Source organism: Brassica napus, chromosome A7, assembly GCF_020379485.1.
Source record: "Brassica napus cultivar Da-Ae chromosome A7, Da-Ae, whole genome shotgun sequence".
NCBI lineage: Eukaryota > Viridiplantae > Streptophyta > Magnoliopsida > Brassicales > Brassicaceae > Brassica > Brassica napus.
In genome coordinates this window covers 22,166,893-22,189,470 of record NC_063440.1, presented here as the reverse complement: position 1 = coordinate 22,189,470, position 22,578 = coordinate 22,166,893, and the positions used below count along the sequence as shown (strand labels likewise).

The following is a 22,578-nucleotide window of genomic DNA, read 5'->3' as shown; positions in this document are numbered from 1 at the left end:
GACCAAATCTAATTTTCATAGTCTGGGTCCTTCGTAGGCATGAGATAAGTAAATTTAGTTAATCCAAAAAGAAATCTTCTTGCTAACACTCATTTTTGCTATATATTGCTTTGCTTTACAATTTTGAACACAAATGATTACCAATGGACCCATATGTTTGAGCTTAGATTTTGATTAATTTATTTTCCCTTCGCTTTGCTTTTCTGTGTGATAAACTGATAATAATAGTGGAAACTCAAAAATCTAGATTCCTGGACATCTTTCTTTCATCTTTAACCTCATCCACTCGAGGCCAGTACACGCTCAACCATAAAAGCAACAAAAAAAAAAGAGAGAAACAGGTGCATAAATTTGACTTTGACCCAAAAGAAGACTTCTGTAGACTTGTACAAAAAGAGAAAAGAGGACATTATTATTAGCAAGCAGCCAAATTATTTGAAGTTGGATTCGATTGAGTTTTATTTTATTTATTTCTTTACAAAAATAAAAAGACAAGAGTTGATATAGGAAATATATTAAAAAGAGAGTAAAGGGAAATGATGAACAGAGAATGTTAGGATGGCTTAAATGTTACTCAAACATAAATTGAAGGAAGCACGCTTTCTCTCTTCGCATGTCTCACATTTTGTACCACTCTTCTCTCTTTTATGTTTTTTAGCTATATGATTCATGGGACCAACATTTACTTTATCACTCAAAATTTAAAATTTAAAATTTAATAACCAGTGATGATACCTGACCATATTAGCTGGTTGCTGACTGTATCATCATTATTTCGTTTATATTTAAATGTCGTTTTGCGCCTTGATATCATTAATTGGAAAATATATGTTTGGAATTTAAATTATTGAAGAGATTCCCACAACGTTAAGTAATGTATTCGGTTTCGTTCTTCTTAATCCCATCAATAAGTATGGTTCGTTACGCTAAATTTTCACAAATCCCCACTTTTACCTTCCTTCATGTTTAGATATATATTAATATATTATCTATCCTTAATTATATCAAATTTAGGGTGGGCTTGAATTATGCATACGTATTAAGTATTTTTCCTGCTTTTAACAATCCGTAATTCATTGAATAAACCCATAATCAAATTATGAATGTTATTCCTAACTTAACATTGAAAAAGAAATCGTTCCTCAAGTTCCTATCGGGAAAAGGTGTAAACCGAAAAGGCGAGGATGCACATCAATTATATACGTGGTGCATGTGCATGTTAAGTAAGTATATACAGTGCTCCGTACTTTGTTTATTTTTTTTCAATCATCGATTAAGTTTCGTATTTTTTTTAATACTAAGTTTCGGAATTCTTTAAAATCCAAAATCAACATTTGAAAATATTTTGAAAGTCTTTTAAAAATGATATGACAGTTTTTTTAAGAATACTAATTTCTATAGCGGATCCACCAACTAAAATTATTTATCCTCAAATGTATTACTGTTGATTTTTTTATCTTTTTTTCTGAAACACACACTGAGGGTTCAAATTAACTTTGGTACACTATTAATAAAACTCTTGTAAATGCGTGATGGTTAAGACCAACCGCTCTTTGATTAATGGAAAATAATTAACTTGCGTAATTTTATAAGAGAAACGTATAAATGAGACGAGCTTTGGATTTGGCAAATTCAAGAATAACGCTTCTGATATTCCTTCTGCGCAAAGATACTTCAGTTTTAATTTAATCAGCGATTCAGTAGATACCCAAATAGTGTTATAAAAAGAAGCTAATGCATGCGCTATATCGATTCTCTGTACTGTTTATATTAATTACATACGATACATATACACTGACACACACATACGGTGCATAAATTTGCACATAGGTTACTGCATGTGTGGGATACTTCATCTTCCAGGAACAAATGTCTCACTCTTGCCTTTCAAATAAAATAAAACTTAGTTGCTTATATGAAAATTCATAACATGTGAACCTACTTGATTAAACTATAAGTCTAAGGCAATTAATACTATAAAGGATGTCTCAATTCGATTTTTTTAGCGAGTTTCTTATAAACTTAAAAATTTCATGCCAAAATCTCTCAAATTTGATATTCCACCAACTCCTCATGTTACAGTCAATCTTTTCTTCTGCTCTATCGTACGTTACCGCCCAATCCAATTTCTCTCTTCCTAGACATGTTAAAAAGATAAAGGAGCTTTGTAATTGTTCTGATACCATATTAAATGTTTGAGAACGAGATCAATGGAAAGAGAGAGAAATTGGGAAAATTTGAGGGTTTGAGATGATCTTAGCCAACCACACTGAATTTATAAATCATACTAATTTTGTAAAGAAAAAAAATGATACTATCGGTAACAAGTAGAATAACAATGTTATAAGCCCTTTTGGGTTATTTAAGAACCAAACTTCGACTCTTGAATAGTACTCAACGTACATTTCACAGGCGTGGCATTCCCTTAGTACACATCACTGCAGTTACGAGGCCAGCTTTGACTCGACTCCGCATGCGTAACGCAGCAACATATATCTTTTTCCCTCTTAATACTAATTATCACGTCCTAACCTATTTACACTACATATACGTCTTAACTTTAGAAAACCCAAGATAAAGTAATTACTATTTTCGACAAACTAACATTTAATATAGCCTAAATTGTCCCGTCCTAAACAAGGAAGTTCATTAATTAAATCCCTTCATCTTACGCCAAGAATGAGGAGGGTATAGATTGGCGATGTTCTAAATTGATTGAAATGCACTTTTTCGCGGGGCTAACTTTGAAACTAATATATATTCATTGTTTGCATATGAGTTTTATGTTACCGCGTAAGGTTGGTTTCGACCATGATTAACCCCAGTTTTTTAAAGAGTTTTTAACTTCGGTTAAGAGATGTTTCTTAATTTTTCTTAGATTTTAACTAAGAAAAACTAAGAACTGTCTATTAAATAAGAAATATAAGAATCGTCTCTTATCTGAAAATTATTTTAAAAAAATATCAAATCATGAATTAGAACTCCGGTTAAGAGACCGAGGTTAATCACGCCTTTACTTGTTATCTTCCCAAAAGTTTTTGTTAGATTAAATATTTTTCGAGAATCTGTTGGTTGTATAACTCTTACGTACTCTTTTTTAATTTGCATGCATGGCGATATCTCTAAAAGGTGCAATATATTTGTTTAGTGTTTGTTCCTAGCAACACTACATCGTCTTTATATATTCATACGTTGTATATACGGTCAGAGACAAACGTTACGTGCGTGAAAATACATCTGTTTATACGAAGGAGGCGTACTTGCCTTGTACATATTTTCAACCCACGTGTGCGACTTTGTTACTAGCCTTCTACAAACGCCTTTTACATTTTATCGGTTGAAGAAAAGGGGTTATGACCATTTTTCATTTCTTTCCCTTTTTGGACTAAATGCTTTTAAATTAAAAATATAAACGATTAGAAGAGAAGGTTATAAGAGCTTGAAATTTGGTAAAGTTTGCATGAAAAACATTTCATGATGAGATAAGTCTTAAATCTAAGAAATCGTTAGGCCGAATTTAGAATAGCCAACAAATTATAAAGTAAAGTAGATCAAGACACAAAACTATAAAACAGTTTTTTTGTTTATTTCTTTCTTCGCTTTCTTCTTAATAATGTTGTGTAGATTATCTTACATTAGATCTCTTTATATAGGATCCTCTTAGCTTGTAAAGCTTATTCTATTACAAGTATATCTAGGAATCTTATCATTATCCTAAACATATAAATTATTTTACTTATCTTTAATGAACAACTTCTTTTCTAAATAATCTTTCTTTGAAGCTTATCCAACAGAAAGAGCGATAGTAGCTAATGAAAAGAACCACGACCATGCCGATGTTTACCTCTCCCTTTAACTTTTTTCTATCAATTGTGACAATAATACATATCATCCACGATTGATCTGATCGATCCTAACGCTATATTATTTCTTTACTAGATAAAAATTACTACTTCGCAAAATGATCATGAAATGAAAAGAATTCAGGTAAATAATAATGATGGTAAATATTCAAAGAATGAAGATCATTTAAATTTCGAACTGACAAAAAATATTATGGACCGTGCAAGTTTTGGTGTTATTTTCCTAAAGCACCGTTATAAGAGAATTATATATCATCATTCAAAACAACATAAGATGATTAAGAAATGTATATGTGATAGAGTGCCATAAACAAAATAAGAAGTATGATATCATACAAATAATGTTTTGTTCTACAAAATAACATGGTATATGGTTGTATCATTTGCGAAAATTATGTGACTACATAGTCGAAAGTTTCCAATCATTTTTCTTATTAAAAGAGAAAAGAAAATAACACCAAAACACAAATAATGTTTAGAAGCAAAAAAAGAGAAATTCCAATCACTTCTTAAAAGGGATACAGAGATTAGAGTTGTTTCGAGGGAGTGTACAGTATGTAAAGAAAGAAGACACGTGGCAAAAGGAGGAGAGAGACGTGCACCACAGGGAGGGAACAGCAAAAGACCTGTCTACAAACTTCCCAGCAGAAATGGGGTCCCGCCTCCTAACAGCTTTCCTGCTTTTACTGATTCGATCTTCGTTTAGTAGAGTGAACGGCTGGAATTCTCGGGGTCCTACATCCTCTCATTATTTATTTTGACTACTTAGCAGATTATGTATATCCGAGAGTATATTTTACAAAAAATACTTTATACTTTAAAAGAAAATACTTTATACTTGTTGTCTAGGCAGCACATATGTCCCCTTTTCGCTTCGCAATTCAAAATGTTTTCGATTCTATGCAATATAGATTGTTATTAATTTGTTTTGAATATATATATATATATATATATATATATATATATTTGACTAGAAATTTTAGTTTTCCTCTACGATTTTTAACGAGGAAAAAGAAGTGGTTTTGTTGAAAAATGTGTTCAAATGATGAGAAAAGATTAGACATAGCCGAGAAGAAAAAGAAGAAGATTATACGTATTTTTGTTGTAACCTGAGTCATATAATTTATTTGTAGCATGTATTATGAGTAACGTAAATATGAGTAGCTTGAAGTTGTTAGAATCACGTGGTGGCCTCACCAACAATCAAAGCGATATACCCGTAGAATTGAGGTGGCAGAGACGAAGCAACGGCACGTGATACGGCCGCGATAGCATCGGGCACGGGATGCCTTCACTTTGCTATTATGGTCGTCACGTCTTGTTGGAACTCGTTTTTGACAAAGTGGTGCGGACCAATTTTCCTATAAGTTTTTCGATGGAGACGTCTGTCGGAAGAACAGAAATTTGGACACGATGTAATCGTCACCATAAACACTATGAGTTAGTGTATTTGTTGGTCAAAATCAGAGTTGTGTTGAATGAGAAATGGAGGTCCAAAGTGAGTAACTTGCAAAGCTTATAAAGCTTTAAATTTGACTAAGTATAAAATATTTAGCAAATTGATCACTTTGGATGTTTGGGTTTGAATTTGAAATTGATTTTGTTGGTTGGACAATATGTCAATTAACTTAACCATTCAAATTTTATTTATGATGATCTTTTATGTTTTATTGGAACATAGAAATGCAAACCCATAAGAATTATATTTGGCTTGCTTGGTCAAACCATTTATTAATTTGGTCACTAACGTGAGTAATGGAGAATCAATTCTCATTATTCCATTAGTTAACTCCAAGATCACATAACGTACATTTTGACTTTTCAAGTTATAAAACAATACGTGAAATGTGAAACTCTCAGACATACGAACAAAACAAATCAATCCCTCATATTTCTTTTATCTTTCTCTTTGATTCTCTTTTGAGTCTGAGAGTATACACAAAACTAGTTTCGCCAGGCTTCTGATAGAGTGACGCAAATCAGAAGATTTTTGCAGTTGTATCTTGGGACTCATTACGTTATCAAACCGTCGCACTACGGGACGTATTTTGAGTTAAGGAAAGAGATAATATCTCGCCTCTGCAGTTGTATCATCCTTTTCTTAATCTTTGGTATACTTTTATCAATTTTATTCTTTACAATATTCAGCTCTCCGTAGTTTATGTAATACGGTCTTATCAGTCTTAACTCAAAATATCCGTTTATTGCTTTGCACTAACCGGACTGATTATTGTATAAGTTTTTTGTTTAAGAACAGGTTGATTGATATTTTCTAAAAAGGTGTTGGAATCGGAATTGGGCTCCGATTGCTCTCGGTGTCAGCGTTAAAGTCATATTCTTGGTCTAACGTTTTTATTTTGCAGGATCTATTGATATTTCTGCAATTTACGCTTCTGTGTTGATATTTCTAAACGGGATTTCAATCAGATTTGGTTAAAAGTCTTAAGTATATAAATCGTTTTCTTTAACCTCGTCGCTTTCTTTTGTTTAACGTCAAGCTAAAAAGAAAAAAAGGAAAAAAAAAATTTACTGCTGTCTTTTTATTTGTCAAAGGTTGATTTGCGTAGTGGTTCAATTATTTGGTTTACCCGGTTTACGTTCCTGGTTTAATTTAATTTCCAATCAGCAATCAATCGTTTCTTTGTTTTTTGATATTATCATTTGCTTATCGTTGCTAGTGGCAAAGTAAGTAATATTATTTTATTTATAAGTTGACTTTTAAATATCTTGGGTCTGTGTGTTTGATTAGACGTTCAATTGATTTGTTATTACGTTAAAATTTGATCGTTTGCGTAACGTTAAGGTCTCAGAATTTATTTTTCTGTTTTTTTTTAAATTGAACAAATCGGATATTTTTTCAAATTGTTGAACTTATTTGTGAGTGTTATTGAAATAAACTAATTTGTATCTTAGTCTTTGTGAGCAGATTTGAAAATCAAGGATGAGTTACAACACAAATATATCAATCTTTGATAGATCAAATGGTGTGATCGGCAATGGATTGAATGAGTCGACGCCTCAAATTAAGTTTGAGAGTGGTCTGCCATTTATGATTCCATTTGCTATAAAAACTGAGATGTCTGCTGAAACTAATCAGAGCATTCAGATTGAAAATGACATGTGTGCTATGGTCACAGAAGTCAATACGTTTGAAAATAATTCAAAAGACTGGTGGTATGACACAGGTGCCACCACTCACATATGCATTGATAAAAACATGTTTTGTACTTATCAAAAATGCAATGATGAGGAGCGGTTGTTAATGAGTAACACCAGCTCGTCTATTATTGAAGGTTGTGGCGAAGTGAAACTTGCACTAACTTTTGGACAAGAGATAATTCTCAAAAATGTGAAATATGTCCCAGATATGCGAAAGAATCTTATTTCCGGTTCGCTATTAAGCAAAGCTGGATTTGTAGTAACTTTCGAGTCTGATAAACTTGTCCTAAAGAAAAATGATATTTTCTTGGGCAAAGGATTTGTTGAGGATGGACTGGTCAAAATGTGTATTAAGACAGTCTTATTCGCAGATGAACCAAATGCTTATTTGGTTGAACCGTTCAAAGTTTGGCATGAAAGATTGGGGCATGTAAATTATAAATCTGTTCAAAGATTGATTAATTTAAACCTAATTCCGAAATGCAAATTGAGCAAAGAGAAATGTGAAGTATGTGTACAAGCAAAACTCACAAAAACTCCATTCCCTCATGTTGAGAGAACAACTGAGCCTCTTGGTCTAATTCATACAGATTTGTGTGATTTAAAATTTGTTCAAACTAGAAATGGAAAAAAATATTTTGTGACTTTCATAGATGATTGTACAAAATATTGTTATGTCTATTTGCTAAGAAGCAAAGATGAAGCCTTGGAAAAATTCAAGGAATATAAACTCGAGGTTGAAAACCAACTCGATAGAACTATAAAGATAGTTCGAAGTGATAGAGGAGGCGAGTATGATGGACCATTTGATGTGTTCTGTAAAGAGCATGGCATTATTCATCAAACCACCGCTCCCTATTCACCTGAATCTAACGGAGTTGCGGAGCGTAAAAACCGAACTCTTAAAGAGATGATGAATGCGATGTTGCAGGAATCTGGGTTAGCCCAGAACATGTGGGGGGAAGCTTTGCTTACCACAAATTATATCCTCAACAAAATACCAAACAAAGTCACTGGTAAAACACCATATGAACTTTGGAAAGGTGTTGTACCTTCGTACAAATACTTGAAAGTGTGGGGGTGCCTTGCAAAAGTAGCAGTACCACCTCCCAAGAAGGTTTCAATCGGACCTAAAACCGTGGATTGTATTTTCATCGGATATGCCCATAATAGTGGTGCTTATCGATTTTTGGTAGATAAATCAGATGTACCAGATATTCATGTTAATACAATTATGGAATCAAGGAATGCATCTTTCTTTGAACACGTGTTTCCGTGTAAGAATAGAGATAATCCTAAAAGAACTCATGAAGTAAGAGATGCAAACATCTTTACAAATGAGGCAAGTACTTCTGGCACATCTTTTGATGATGCAGAAATATTTGCAGATGAACCTAGACGCAGCAAAAGAGCTCGTAAGGAAAAATCTTATGGTGAAGATTTCTTTATGGTCTTTCTTCTTGAGAATGAACCAAGAAGTTTCGCTGAAGCTATGTCTTCACCAGACGCTGATTTATGGAAGGAAGCTTTCAATAGTGAAATCGACTCCATTATGCAAAATCATACATATTATTTGACCGATTTGCCCCAAGGGTTTAAGGCCCTAGGGTGTAGATGGATTTGCAAAAGAAAGTTGAATATTGATGGCTCAACTGATAAGTACAAGTGTAGACTTGTGGTGCAAGGTTTCCGGCAAAAAGAAGGCTTGGATTTCTTTGACACCTATTCTCCGGTAACGAGAATAACTTCAATCAGAATGCTGATTGCAATTGCAGCATTGAGAAACCTAGAAATCCATCAGATGGATGTCAAAACTGCCTTTCTAAATGGTGATTTAGAGGAGGAGATTTATATGCAACAACCTGAAGGGTTGGTTGTCCCAGGACAAGAACACAAAGTCTGTCGACTAGTAAAATCATTGTATGGACTTAAGCAAGCTCCAAAACAATGGCATGAAAAATTTGACAATGTTATGATGTCAAATGGTTTCAGCATTAATGAATGTGACAAGTGTATATACTTTAAAAATACACCACATGGATATGTATTGCTTGGCTTGTATGTAGATGACATGCTCATTATTGGTAGCAATAAAGACATGGTCAGTCAAACAAAGAACATGCTAAGTAGCAAGTTCGAAATGAAAGATATGGGACTAGCTGATGTTATCCTAGGGATTAAGATCTTTCGCAATTCCGAAGGAATCATCTTGTCTCAAACTCATTATGCTGAAAAGATACTTGAGAGGTTTAAATCCTACTCAAAAGGAAAGGCAAAAACTCCTGTAGACCCTAGGTTTCACTTGACAAAACATTCGGGTGAAGCAGTGTTACAGTCAGAGTATGCTCGTGTCATCGGAAGTTTGATGTACTTGACAAATTGTACTAGACCTGATTTAGCACATGCAGTCAATGTACTGAGTCGCTACACGAGTAATCCAGGGCATAACCACTGGAATGCCATAACAAGAGTATTAGACTATGTACGTCATACTAAAACTTATGGGCTGACCTATGGTAAAGAACCAGCAGTTTTGGAAGGATACAGTGATGCCAACTGGATTTCCGACTCCAAAAACTCTAAATCCACGAGTGGATATGTTTTTACACTTGGTGGTGCCGCAGTTTCTTGGAAGTCTTCCAAACAAACTCTCTTGGCCAGATCGACCATGGAATCTGAGTTCATAGCTTTAGATAAAGCTGCAGAAGAAGCAGAGTGGCTTCGAAATTTTTTGGAAGATATTCCTATGCTGGATAAACCAGTGTCGGCATTACGTATACATTGTGATAGCCAAGCGGCAATAGGCCGGGCACTGAGCAGTTTGTATAATGGTAAATCTCGTCATATAAGAAGACGTCATAAAACCATTAGACACTTGATCTCAACTGGTGTAATAACGATTGATTACATCAGAACAAATGAAAACCTTGCGGATCCATTTACTAAAGGTTTGTCACGAGATCAAGTAGAAAAATCATCAAGAGGAATGGGTTTAAAGCCTGTGAACTAAGATGAGGTTTGGCGGTAACTCTACCTAATTGACTGGAGATCCCAAGAAATAGGTTCAAGGAGACAACTAAGTCAAACTAAATCTGCTCAAAGCACTGTCAGACTTCGGTCTATACCCAGTTCTTAGGATGATTAAACAGTGCTACATGTAAGGAATATAGGATAAGCATTAGCTTTTAATGATTTGTGTCCATTGTTTTGAGATATGAATGGAGTAGTACATGATACTCCTCTAAACAAAACTAATGGCAAATCACCTTGTGAGTGTGAAATGGGGCCGTTTCTAGGAGAATGAAGGAAAGGCTATATTCTCCAAGTTCACTCATGATTACCAAGAATGTTCACGGCCAAAATGAACACAATAGAGAAATTAGTTTTGTGAGAGAATGAAACTGTGTTATAGCTATTGTCTCGGTTTACACCAAAGTCCGGGGGGTTCAAGACATCATGGCCACCTCCTGTTCGAGTAAATCCGATAGCTATTAACAATGACTGGTTCAAGGCTGAAAAATTGCTACCAACTCATCATGCAGTGGATTTTTCGCTTATACTCTCAAAAGTCTTTTTCTTTCTTGAGTCATGTGTATAGAGTCATTTCTATTCATGTGGGGGATTGTTGGAACTCGTTTTTGACAAAGTGGTGCGGACCAATTTTCCTATAAGTTTTTCGATGGAGACGTCTGTCGGAAGAACAGAAATTTGGACACGATGTAATCGTCACCATAAACACTATGAGTTAGTGTATTTGTTGGTCAAAATCAGAGTTGTGTTGAATGAGAAATGGAGGTCCAAAGTGAGTAACTTGCAAAGCTTATAAAGCTTTAAATTTGACTAAGTATAAAATATTTAGCAAATTGATCACTTTGGATGTTTGGGTTTGAATTTGAAATTGATTTTGTTGGTTGGACAATATGTCAATTAACTTAACCATTCAAATTTTATTTATGATGATCTTTTATGTTTTATTGGAACATAGAAATGCAAACCCATAAGAATTATATTTGGCTTGCTTGGTCAAACCATTTATTAATTTGGTCACTAACGTGAGTAATGGAGAATCAATTCTCATTATTCCATTAGTTAACTCCAAGATCACATAACGTACATTTTGACTTTTCAAGTTATAAAACAATACGTGAAATGTGAAACTCTCAGACATACGAACAAAACAAATCAATCCCTCATATTTCTTTTATCTTTCTCTTTGATTCTCTTTTGAGTCTGAGAGTATACACAAAACTAGTTTCGCCAGGCTTCTGATAGAGTGACGCAAATCAGAAGATTTTTGCAGTTGTATCTTGGGACTCATTACGTTATCAAACCGTCGCACTACGGGACGTATTTTGAGTTAAGGAAAGAGATAATATCTCGCCTCTGCAGTTGTATCATCCTTTTCTTAATCTTTGGTATACTTTTATCAATTTTATTCTTTACAATATTCAGCTCTCCGTAGTTTATGTAATACGGTCTTATCACGTCTTAACCCTCTCTATCTAAAGTCACGTTCATTGACTAATTTGATGAAACGCACGAATCAATCAAATCGTACCGTTTTGTAATGGACGTCAGTTGAAAGTACCCCTAGTAAATTCGGAACTAGCATCATCATCAGGCCTCTATAACTAGCTACTAGCCATGCATTTTCCTATATTAAACCGCCCATAGAGAAGCAGAAAATGTTAGGTTGCGTGTGGGTTAGGAAATCGATCTTACTATTTTAAGGTGACTAGATTTTGCTTCTTTACCTTTAAGGTGAATAAATTAATAACATCCCTAATTCTTTACATATACTTTTATCTTAAGAGATATACTATATGTTAGAACACTACAGCTTTTTAATTGTTCGTTTGTGTACTAACATGACCGGCTTAACATTGTTATGGATTCTAGGGCAATTTTTTTTATTTTACCTTCTAATATTTATATTCAGATAATATTTAATATATTTTTAAAATTTAATCAGTAATATTTTGTATATTTTGTGATGAAAATAAAACTTTATGCATATCAAATATTTTTGAACCCTTTTCAATTTTATTTATTATATTTATAATTTTTTATATAAAATATAGATTTTTTTAAAAAATTGAATCTCTTAACTATTAATATACAGAGGACACGGATCTGGACCCGAAACGGTCGCACCGTTTATCTCCTCCTCAGCTGGCCCTGTGTACTAATCATAACAGTAACATCGAGGTTCATGTTCATAAAACTGAAGGAAATATGAGAAATCAAAGAGAAAATAATATTGAAGTATGGATATCCTCTTTCGCTTAAGAGACGTAACTAACAACTAGAGCTTTGGATATGTTCAGATGGACGAAGAAAGTATGCGTAGGTTTTGGATAAATCTAGTGACAGGGTCACAAGGTCAACTGGTAGTCTAATACGTATTAAAAAAACGTATTTATTTTGAGACGTATCCTATTTGGGCACAAACTAATGTCAAATCCTGTCTGCTTCCATAATTATTAGACATTCTGCAAGGCATATCAATCTCGTCGACTATTTTTATAAGCGATAACGAAATAATTATAATGAATAAGAAAATAGGTAAAAGAGAACCGAAGTGGACTGATATAAGAACCATTACATTGATGTTATCTTGTACACAATTTACTGGTAGTAAAATAATCAGTATACACCTTGTGATGTGATAAAATGTTACAAATAAAAAAACTGTATAGTGTTCTAAATCCTGTTCAGGAATGCGCTGGCGGCTTGGTTGGGCCTACCACTTAGAAAGAAAATTGGAGACTAAGCGAAAATTATGCGGCGCAAAATTTTTAGATTGTTTAATATGTTATAAAACATGTTAATCTTTGATTGTGTATAACATTAATATATTTTATGTTTAAGACTGTATAAACACAGAGATAAAAGTATATAAACTTAATATAGTGTAATTTCATCAAAATTATGAATATAAATTATATTTATCAAATTTTAAATCAAATAAATAGATAAAAATATTATTAAAAATAGATTAGGCGGCCGCCTAAGCGGCTAGGCGCCCGATTTTTAGAGCAAGAGTTCTAACATATACTATATGTCTTGATTTTACCGGATTTCCGTTTTAACTTTTATTTTTCATTTTATAACTTTTAGATGATTTCTTACCAAATCGGAAAAACTATTAAAGGTGTGGTAATATAAATGGGTTGTTTTTTATGTATGAGATTTAATTGTTTATATACAAAATTATATACGAACAAATGTACTAGAAATTTGTATTGATAATTAAGTTTGGGCAATTCTCATAAATAGACATTTTTCAAGTTTTGGTTACAAAAATAGATCACAAGAAGAAAAATGACCAAAATATTTCATTTAATGGGTAAAATGACACTAATACCCTAGATATAATAAAAATAATAATAAAAAAATTGTTTTTTAAAAAAAAAACTAAAACATAAAAAAAAATTAAAAGGAAATAATTTTTTTATAGTTTTAGATTATATGTTTTCAAATTCGATTTTTTTTATAAATTTTTTTTTGAATTTTTTTGAATTTTTTGTTTTTTGAATTTTCTTTTTGTAATTCGAAAATACTGTTTGAAACTATTTTTAAAATTTTATTTTCAAACTTTTAATATTTATTTTCTATTTTGTAAAATTTTAAAGCTCAAACTCAAATCTCACCCCTTAAATCTAAATCCTAAGGTTTGGATTACTTAACCCTATGAATATAAGTGTATATTTACCTTTTTGATAAAACATTTTTGTCATTTTGATTCTTAGAATATATATTTGTGATAGAAACTTTTTTAGTGCTATCCTATGATATTTCCCATTAAGTTTTTTTTATAATTAAGAGTTTATAGATTCAGTAAAAATAATATATGGATCATCACATACTTGTTAAGACCATCTCCAATGGCTTACTCTATTTTTTACTCTAAAATAGAGTAATTCTATAATAGAGTTTGAATTTATTCAAATGGTACTCTATTTTAGAGTAGGAAATAGAGTGATGAAAAAAAAAAATTACTCTATATTTGGAGTAAACCTCTTTTTCACTCTATTGTAGAGTGAAAAATAGAATATCATTGGAGCATTTTTTATTCTAAACACTATTTTAGAGTGAAAAATAGAATGGGGTTGGAGATGCTATAAGAGCATCTCCAATGTAAAACACCATTTTTTCCTCCAAAATGGAGTAAAAGTGAAAATGGAGTAAAATTGCTCCAATCCTACTCCATTTCTCACTCTATAATGGAGTGATGAACAAACAAAAAAGATATTAATCCATTTATGGAGTAAACTTCATTATGGAGTGAGATATGGAGTTGGGTTGGAGTATTCTTTACTCCATAATCACTTTTACTCTATTTTAGAGAAAAAAATGGAGTAGGGATGGAGATGGCCTAAGAGATCCATAGAATAAAGGTGACTTAAATGCACAAGGAGCATTATACACTATAGAGCTGACGAGGAAAAACAATATAGGCGTGGGATGACTTCTCCAATAAAGCAAAAGAAAGACAAGTTAATAGGATTTGATCAAAAAAAAAAAAAAAAAAAAAAAGACAAGTTAATAGGATATAGATTAGCTGGGTTAACTTTCCTTTTTTTACTCTCCAAGAAATTCTTTTTTCTTTCCCTCGGGTGTCTCTTTCTGAGTAAAGAATTAGGGGTAAGTTGTAAAATAAAAATAAAAATTTGTAGAATCATAGCCGCCGATATCTACGTGACTACGTCGGAAAGAAAATGCCGCTGTTTTGATGTTTGCATCGATCATAGTTTATAGCAACTTGCTCTTGGTCTCTTTCTGTGCGGTGGATTTTCTTAGCTTTGGATCTTCTCCGTTTTTTGGTGTAGTCCTCCAGTCTGCCAGTCTGGTACGTCTTATGAGCTTGTAGTGCCGTGTCTACTGCTCTTTCCGCTTTGCCCAGTGTTCAATGGAGTTTAGGACCTTCAAGTTTGGTGGTCGTTGATGGTAACTTTAATTCCTTTGTGCGCACTGTTTGTGCGTCAAGGCTTTCTGTTGTAAAGTGTTTAGTGTTGTGTTGGTGTAAGATTCCCTTGTTTGAACTGTGTTTCCTTTGTTTAGGCTTTGACTTTGGTGTCGATTCTTCACGACAGCCGACTGCTTATTCCCTTTTTTTTTTTTGTCAAGACTGCTGCATTCCTGTTGTGCTTTTTGTTTGGTTTTAATATTATCAGATGACAAAAAAAAATCTAGAATTGACCATTTAACGCCAGTTTACACCACATATGATACCGACATTTTTAGGTTTCCAAAACTCATCGTTACACTGGACATTCGGAACTAAATATTCCCATCCAATTGTTGTGGCGTACGTAAACGACATTACATATATGAGCCCCAAGCGTGATGTTCTTTAGGTGAAAATTGAAATGTCCTCATTTTTTAATCTTTGTATTCAAATATGTTTTAAAAAAACGATAACTATGATGTGAACATAAACCTGCAGTATATTATGAACCATCCAAAAAGCTCCAGAAATGGTTCTAGATTATTTAGAGCAAGAAAATAATCTTATATTGATTTCATTCCTTAAATTACTATTTTGGGAAAGGTTTACCAATCATATTATATTTATCTAGTGATTCCGTTTTTGTAACCTTGATTCTTCCAATCTTTGTGATGAAGGGTAGGAGTAACTATATTTTCAGTAATGTTTATAGTATATTCTGAAATGTATATCAACTATTTTTCAATAAAAAATGCAAACTTTACTTATTTCTTGGAGTAAAATACGAACTTTTATCAAAGTTTCAAAAACGAACTTTTCTTTTTGTCCTTTTATTTTTTAGAAATATAAAAGAAATTAAATAGAAAACTAGAAAAAGTAACGCCGTGGAGGAGAAACGGCAAAAGGAAAAGAGATAAAAAGGAGTAACCGTTGTAATGTAAAATTTTGGCTGTTTCTTTTACGGTTGACCTCTCTGATCTTCTCCTTCTGTTCGCAAGTTATACCTTTGTTTGTTACTCTAAACCCCCACTCTCTCTTTAACCTCAGGTGAACCCCAGTCTCTTCCTTCCCCAAGACCTTCGTTCGCACACGCGCTAATTCTCTAATTTTTTCTTTTTTATCCTTTTACATGGATAAAATTCATATTTACCCTCTCTTAAACCGTTTCGAGTAACGGATTATAAATAAATTGTTTGTAGTACCTCCATTGATAATAAATATTCGAGCTAGAGGGATCATCAATCTACGGAAAAAGCAGACGTTTGGGTCAACGGCGTTTGACCGGAAAATATGACGAAAGTACAAGGGTAAAGTAGTCATTTGAACAGTATCCCATACGTATGTACGCAGGGAGGAGAGAGACACAGCCCAACCACTTTGTATATTTATAAGCCAAGAGATAAAAGGGGACCAGAAGCGAGAGAGCTTTGTAATCCTCTCAAGACCAAAATAGAAGATTATGTTGCCCGTAACCAATAGAGTTTTCTACTCCGCCGGTGTCTTTACGCCGGCGAGGAAAAGACGGCGATGTGTTTCTTCTTCTGTTTCACCGGCGCCGGAAACTAATACCGGACCCGGTCTGTTAGATTCAATCCCGGACGATCTTGTTGTTTCTATCCTTTGTAAACTTGCTTCTACATCACGGTGTCCCGCTGATTTCATCAGCGTTTTGATGACGTAAGCTTTCCCGTTTATCATTAATTTTTTTTATAATTCAGACAAAGCTCTTTTGTCTAATTGATAACTTTGGTATGTGTCAACAGATGTAAGAGATTAAAGAGTTTAGCTACGTGTCCTTATGTTCTGTCGAGATTGTCTCGAAAAGCAATTGCCATAAAAGCTCTGAATTGGTCGGAATCAGCTCACCGGTTTCTCAAACGCTGTGCCGACGCCGGAAGTCTCGATGCTTGCTACACTCTCGGAATGGTTAGTCCAAAATTAAATAAAAAATATTTTATCTTTTTTTTTTGGTTTAACGTTTTGTCTTGTGTCTTGATTTGGTGCAGATTCGGTTTTACTGTCTGCAAAACAGAGGAAACGGCGCGTCGCTAATGGCCAAAGCCGCGATTAACTCCCACGCGCCAGCTTTATACTCTCTAGCCGTGATTCAGTTCAACGGAAGCGGTGGTTCCAAGAACGACAAGGATCTTCGAGCCGGTGTGGCTCTGTGTGCGCGTGCGGCTTTCTTGGGACACGTTGACGCGCTCCGTGAGCTTGGTCACTGTCTCCAAGATGGTTACGGTGTTCCACGGAACATCTCCGAAGGTCGGAGATTCCTCGTTCAAGCCAACGCTCGTGAACTCGCCGCCGTTTTATCTTCCGGGATCGAGGCTCGGTCGTGGCTAACCTTGTCGCAGCCTCAAACCCACGGTTGTCCGTTGCTGAGCGATTTTGGATGTAATGTCCCGGCGCCGGAAACGCATCCAGCGAATCGGTTTTTAGCGGATTGGTTCGCTTTACGCGGCGGAGATTCTCCCGGAGATGGGTTGAGATTGTGTTCTCACGGCGGGTGTGGACGGCCGGAGATAAGGAAACATGAGTTCCGGAGGTGTTCTGTTTGTGGCGTTGTGAATTACTGCTCACGCGCTTGTCAAGCTCTGGATTGGAAACTCCGACATAAGATGGCTTGTGCGCCGGCGGACCAAGGTGCAGCCGGTGACGGAGAGGGTAACGTTCAGATTGAGGGAAACGTTAACGGTGATAACGTACCAGTGGTGCCCATGAGTTAACGGCAACTAGTAACGGCTGGTTTTATTAGACGCAGGTGAGGTAAACGAAGCTTAATTAGTTTCGTTGTTTTGTTTTATTAGTGGAAAGATTAGATGCGGCGTTAGAGTAATTTTTGTATTTTAATCGCTTGTAAAGAGTATCGTCAAATCAATCAACGAACGGCTGCAATGTTAATTTCCTTGTTTGATTTTAATTTAGTTTTACTTTTCTTTATTTTTGATTGGGTGCTTACTTTTCTTAGATATCTTTGGTACGTTTCTAAGGTTCAATCGTTTCTCTCTCACGTTCAATCGTTTTCTCAGAATATGATTGTTTTTGAACATAACACGAGCTCGTTTGGTCATTAAGAGGTTTCCTAAATAAAACAATAAAAGATGTGATTATATGCAAAAAAAAAAGATCGAAAACCATGGCCCGCACCGTGTCTATTCAAAAGACTATATGAATGCTAGATCATTCTATGAACATACGAACATGGACACGAGCTTTTTTTTTTCCTATGGGTTATAGATATAAAGAGAAGGTCGAATTTTGACCCAAAAAAAAGAGAGAAGGTCGAATAGACACATTTAATTATTTGGAACATCTTGATCCCCATCATTAATTTCTTATTTCGTCATGCATAGATTTTTTTTTAATGGTTATTGCTATTCGTTAACTACATAATCTGTCATGTCGTAGGCTAAATCATTTTGCAAACACCAGTTGTCAACTGGTTTGGCCGGACTTAAGACATCCTATGTGATAGCACACAAAATTCCAGGGCAGGGCTTTACTCTTTTCGCTATCTTTTGCCTTTTCTCGAAGTTTAAAGCTTACATCGACACTCCTATATCTCTCTTGCGCTCTTTTATTTGCGTAAAATCAAATCTTAGTTAAATGAAAATGAAAACGAGTAGCTTGGCCAACAACAAGGGTAACATACGGCAGTCTCCAAGTCTGGTCGTGGATGGACCAAAATCCCTGGAGTTCTTCACTCGGTGGTCATTGGGCCGGGCTATGTTGGTCGTCAGAATGCCATTTTAATTTCCTTCCCCATGGTTGTCTCAGCTCCCATGGTGCTCCAATTCTCGATTTTCGCCTAGAATTCTACTCTCATTTTATTTGTCAAAACAATTTTCTTTTCCTAATGTTCATGCCTTATTTGCCCGCAACATCTGATGTATTTTTGTTTTTTCAGTCAATACATCGTATTAGGTTATAAAAAGGTTTTCAACAAATTCTGAAATGTACTTTTAACTTGTCACGTCCCTTGCTAGTACTAATGTGGCAAGTCGTAAATGAGAACACATGCATATGCCCCGCTCTGCTCAAATTTGAGCAAAATGAGATGAATGAAGATGTCGATATAGAATAGAAACTCCTAAACCAAAAATAAAATAAAAGTTAGATGATAGTTAATAAAAGTAAACATGTTGACAAATAAAAGCAGCGTAACCACATAATTGAGAAAATAATATGCATAAAGGTATGAGAGATGTCTAATAAGATAATGGATGTGCCTTGTTTTGTCTCGTGTTGGTTTTTAGTTCTTACAGTTTGATGGTTTTTTTTTACTTTTTACTTTTTTGGATAGGTGGAACCGTCGTTGTATATTTTTGTTGTTGTTGTACATTTTTGGTCGCCTATATTTATAAAAAACTGTCGTCAAATCTTAAACAATCATGGGTCAAAAGATGTTTCATCATTGATTTCTAATGATTTTTATAGGAAGTATCACAATGATATTGTTTGTATAGCTTAGGTATCTTAAGACAAAAGTTAGTGTATGGTTTCTTTAAGAGATTCCTTGAATCATAGCATGCCTATCTATAAATACTGATATATACACTATATAATATTGAAAATTAGAGTGGAAATCAGGTTCTTTACTTAAACATGGTTTAACAATTTGTCTACGTGCTCTTTTGGAAACACAAACAAAATTCGTTTTTTTTTCTCAAAATTAAGTTTTGCTTTCTTTGTTTTCGAAGGCATATGAAATTTTGATATCTTATGCACAAAATGTATACATTTAAATTTCGCCGATGAACTTGCACATTTTCTTTAGATGGTTGACATTTTGACGAAATAAATCTGAGGGGTTACTATTAATGATGGATAGTTTGAGAGCACACCAAATTCAAGATTTCAGGCATAATTATAGACACATGAACGTGTCTTAATAATTGAGATTTAGCTTCCAAGGTAAAGTTGTATGCTAAAATTGAACATTGTGATACCCTTTCTTGAAGGCAGCAATTAATAATTATAAGAAGTGATTAAGTAATAAAATTAAGATTAAGTGGGTGACAAAGTATCATGGGGTCTGCGATCTATGTAATTATGGAGACTGGTAAATTCTCACTGCAGATCAAAATTTGGATTAACAGAAAGTCTAACGTCTGATTTATGTAAATGTGGACCCTCTTTGATACGTTATTGTCTCCACAACCATAATATTAGCATAAAAATATCTTTGATTTGTTTGGACCGTCATCATTGGTTTATACTTTACAGTTTGCGTTCAAAATCATTATTGCAGATATACTTTTACCACTAAGAAAACACATGTGTACTTATATATATATATATATATATATATATATATATATATATATATAGTGCTCGCCTTATCATTTATTCATTTAGAAATGACCACACAAAATTTAATTTTTAATTAAAACAAAAAACCACAAATATCGCATTTTCTAAAAACAATAGGTAATATTTAAACAGACTATTTAAAAAATGTTATAGCTACTCATAATATCGAAAATATTTTATAATCACATAAATAACTATTTTCTAAATCAATATGACATAGATCTACAAAATATGCGCTTACAAAAATATAATTTATATAAATCATGATTAATAAATTTTCTTTATTTTTAAAGTTAATATTTAAAACTTAAAATAACGCCAACTGTCTTAAACGGCTAAACCAATCTACGATTAACGAAAAGAACTTTTAGAATCACCATTTTTTGGGTTATTCCATCAAATATGTAAAATATTTATCAAGTACAAATGAGTTGAACAAGTAGATTAATAATTTCTACTATGAACTAACAAAATTGTATGAACATAAAAATAATTATGTTCTTTCAAACCATGGATCAAAATCTAGTTTAAATATAAAATACAGTATTTTTAATTTGATTTTAGACCGGAAACTGATCCAAATGAAAGTGGGAAGCCCATTAACCATACTACTGCGGCCTTGCGGAGTCTCTATTAAAACAACATATCAACAAGGAAAAAATATGTAGAGAGGGAGAACTAGGGTTACCACCATGATCCGAAGAAGTCTCCGTCTCTGCAACAAGAGGAGAACCTATGTTGTTCCTTTGGATCTGCAGATCGAGATTCTTAGCCGGTTGCCTTCAAAATCCGTAGTTAGGTTTATGCTCGTATCTAAATCATGGCAAGAAATCATTTCAAGCAAGAGTTTCATCAGATTGCGATCCTTGACTCAGCCTTTGCGTTTCCTACTAGCTTTACACGATAGAGATAACCAAACTGGACGCCTAAGTTGCAGCTTCTTCTCTTCTTCTTCGCTATCGTCGTCATCACCATTGATATCAACCACTTTTCTATCCAGAATAACATTTCCTCTGCGTAGAGCCTCGTACCCTAGTTATTACGTCAATGGTCTGATCAACGTGGGTGAGATCATATGTAACCCTTGCACCGGAAAGACCATATCATTACCAAAGCTTGTCAAAACAACAGCCACTAGTAAACCAAGGCTAGCCAGACGCTTTTTCGGATATGATCCTGTCAATAATCAGTACAAAGTGTTGTGCATCACCCCGGATCTTGCAGGACATGCAACACTCGAGTTTAATCACTATCAAATATTCACATTGGGAGCTAAACCTAAAACATGGAGATTCATCGATTGTGGAATTCCTCACGGCATTTGGTGTAACGGTCTGTGTATTGATGGATTTGTGTACTACATTGCGAGCACGGACGTAGGAATGATGTGTCTGATGAGATTCGATTTGAACTCTGAGAAGTTTAATATCTATGCTAGAGTATCTGAGGAAATGAAAGCTTTGTATTTTCATCACAACGGTTCTAGAACTTTGATAAACTACCATGGCAAAGTAGCCATAGCCATTCAACCTTCTCACTCAGTGCCTTCAATTGATTTGTTCGTTTTCGAAGCAGGAAAACAAGACTACAAAGAAAAGTCTTTCTATAATCTTCCCCAGCTTCATTTACGTATGAAATGCGTTAGTAATCATATGGGTGACATTATTTTTGCACCTAGCTGTTCCAGAAGTGAGTTTAGTGTTATCCACCATGATGTCAAGGGAGCTATTTTTACGAAGATGAAGCTTGAAGTTGATGTAAAGCAAGATTGGTTTAATGATTCAAGTTGTTTCGTGGATTACGTAGAGAGTCCCATGCTGATTAAAGCTAGGTAGAGTTATTATTTCCTTGTTTTTGTTTTGGGATGTTGCCACTAAATTTCATGGCTCTTTATCTCAAAATGTTGTTTTCTTTTGGTTGCATTCACTATTTCCTCTTTTCAAATTTATGTCTACTTAAACTATTTCTAATCCCAGATGCGGTTTTTCTATATTATTATGTCACAACCTGTGCTATGAACACAAATTTTGAATCGGATTGTCTACAACTAGTTAATCTACTTAAAAGATGAAGACTGGTCATTCTTTAAGCCGAAACTACAGAATTTCTCCCTTTTACGTTCTCAATTTACTTATTGGTCAATATTTTTGTATCATGTTCTTTAAATGTCTGAACCGATAGTCTTGCAAAAAGTACCAAACTCGCGGTATTATTTTCTTCTCATGTAGACTCTAGGTTCTAAACTGGATGGTTAGACCATCCTCTTAACATCATCTTAATAACATTATA

General features: G+C 34.0%; 2 protein-coding genes across 2 annotated transcripts; both read left to right on the top strand.

The window, feature by feature from the left end:
* The first annotated feature begins 16,348 nt into the window (after positions 1-16,348).
* Positions 16,349-17,916, top strand: LOC106411297 (F-box protein At1g67340). The gene is made up of 3 exons (XM_013852039.3): positions 16,349-16,650; positions 16,737-16,899; positions 16,980-17,916. Exons 1-3 carry the CDS (start codon positions 16,433-16,435, stop codon positions 17,700-17,702), a joined length of 1,104 nt encoding a protein of 367 aa, XP_013707493.1. The 5' UTR covers positions 16,349-16,432; the 3' UTR covers positions 17,703-17,916.
* A 210-nt stretch (positions 17,917-18,126) lies between these two features.
* On the top strand, positions 18,127-22,491 carry LOC106408654 (putative F-box protein At1g26515). Its single transcript, XM_048735937.1, has one exon. The coding sequence runs from the start codon at positions 20,982-20,984 to the stop codon at positions 22,122-22,124; it is 1,143 nt and encodes a 380-aa protein (XP_048591894.1). The 5' UTR covers positions 18,127-20,981; the 3' UTR covers positions 22,125-22,491.
* The last annotated feature ends 87 nt before the right edge of the window (positions 22,492-22,578 follow it).

Excerpts from the sequence above, each read along its gene's own strand:
- LOC106408654 (XM_048735937.1), top strand. The coding sequence starts at position 20,982 with ATGATCCGAAGAAGTCTCCGTCTCTGCAACAAGAGGAGAACCTATGTT.
- LOC106411297 (XM_013852039.3), top strand. The coding sequence starts at position 16,433 with ATGTTGCCCGTAACCAATAGAGTTTTCTACTCCGCCGGTGTCTTTACG. Across the intron at positions 16,651-16,736 it reads TTCATCAGCGTTTTGATGAC|ATGTAAGAGATTAAAGAGTT; the intron begins GTAAGCTTTCCC and ends ATGTGTCAACAG. Across the intron at positions 16,900-16,979 it reads CTTGCTACACTCTCGGAATG|ATTCGGTTTTACTGTCTGCA; the intron begins GTTAGTCCAAAA and ends GATTTGGTGCAG.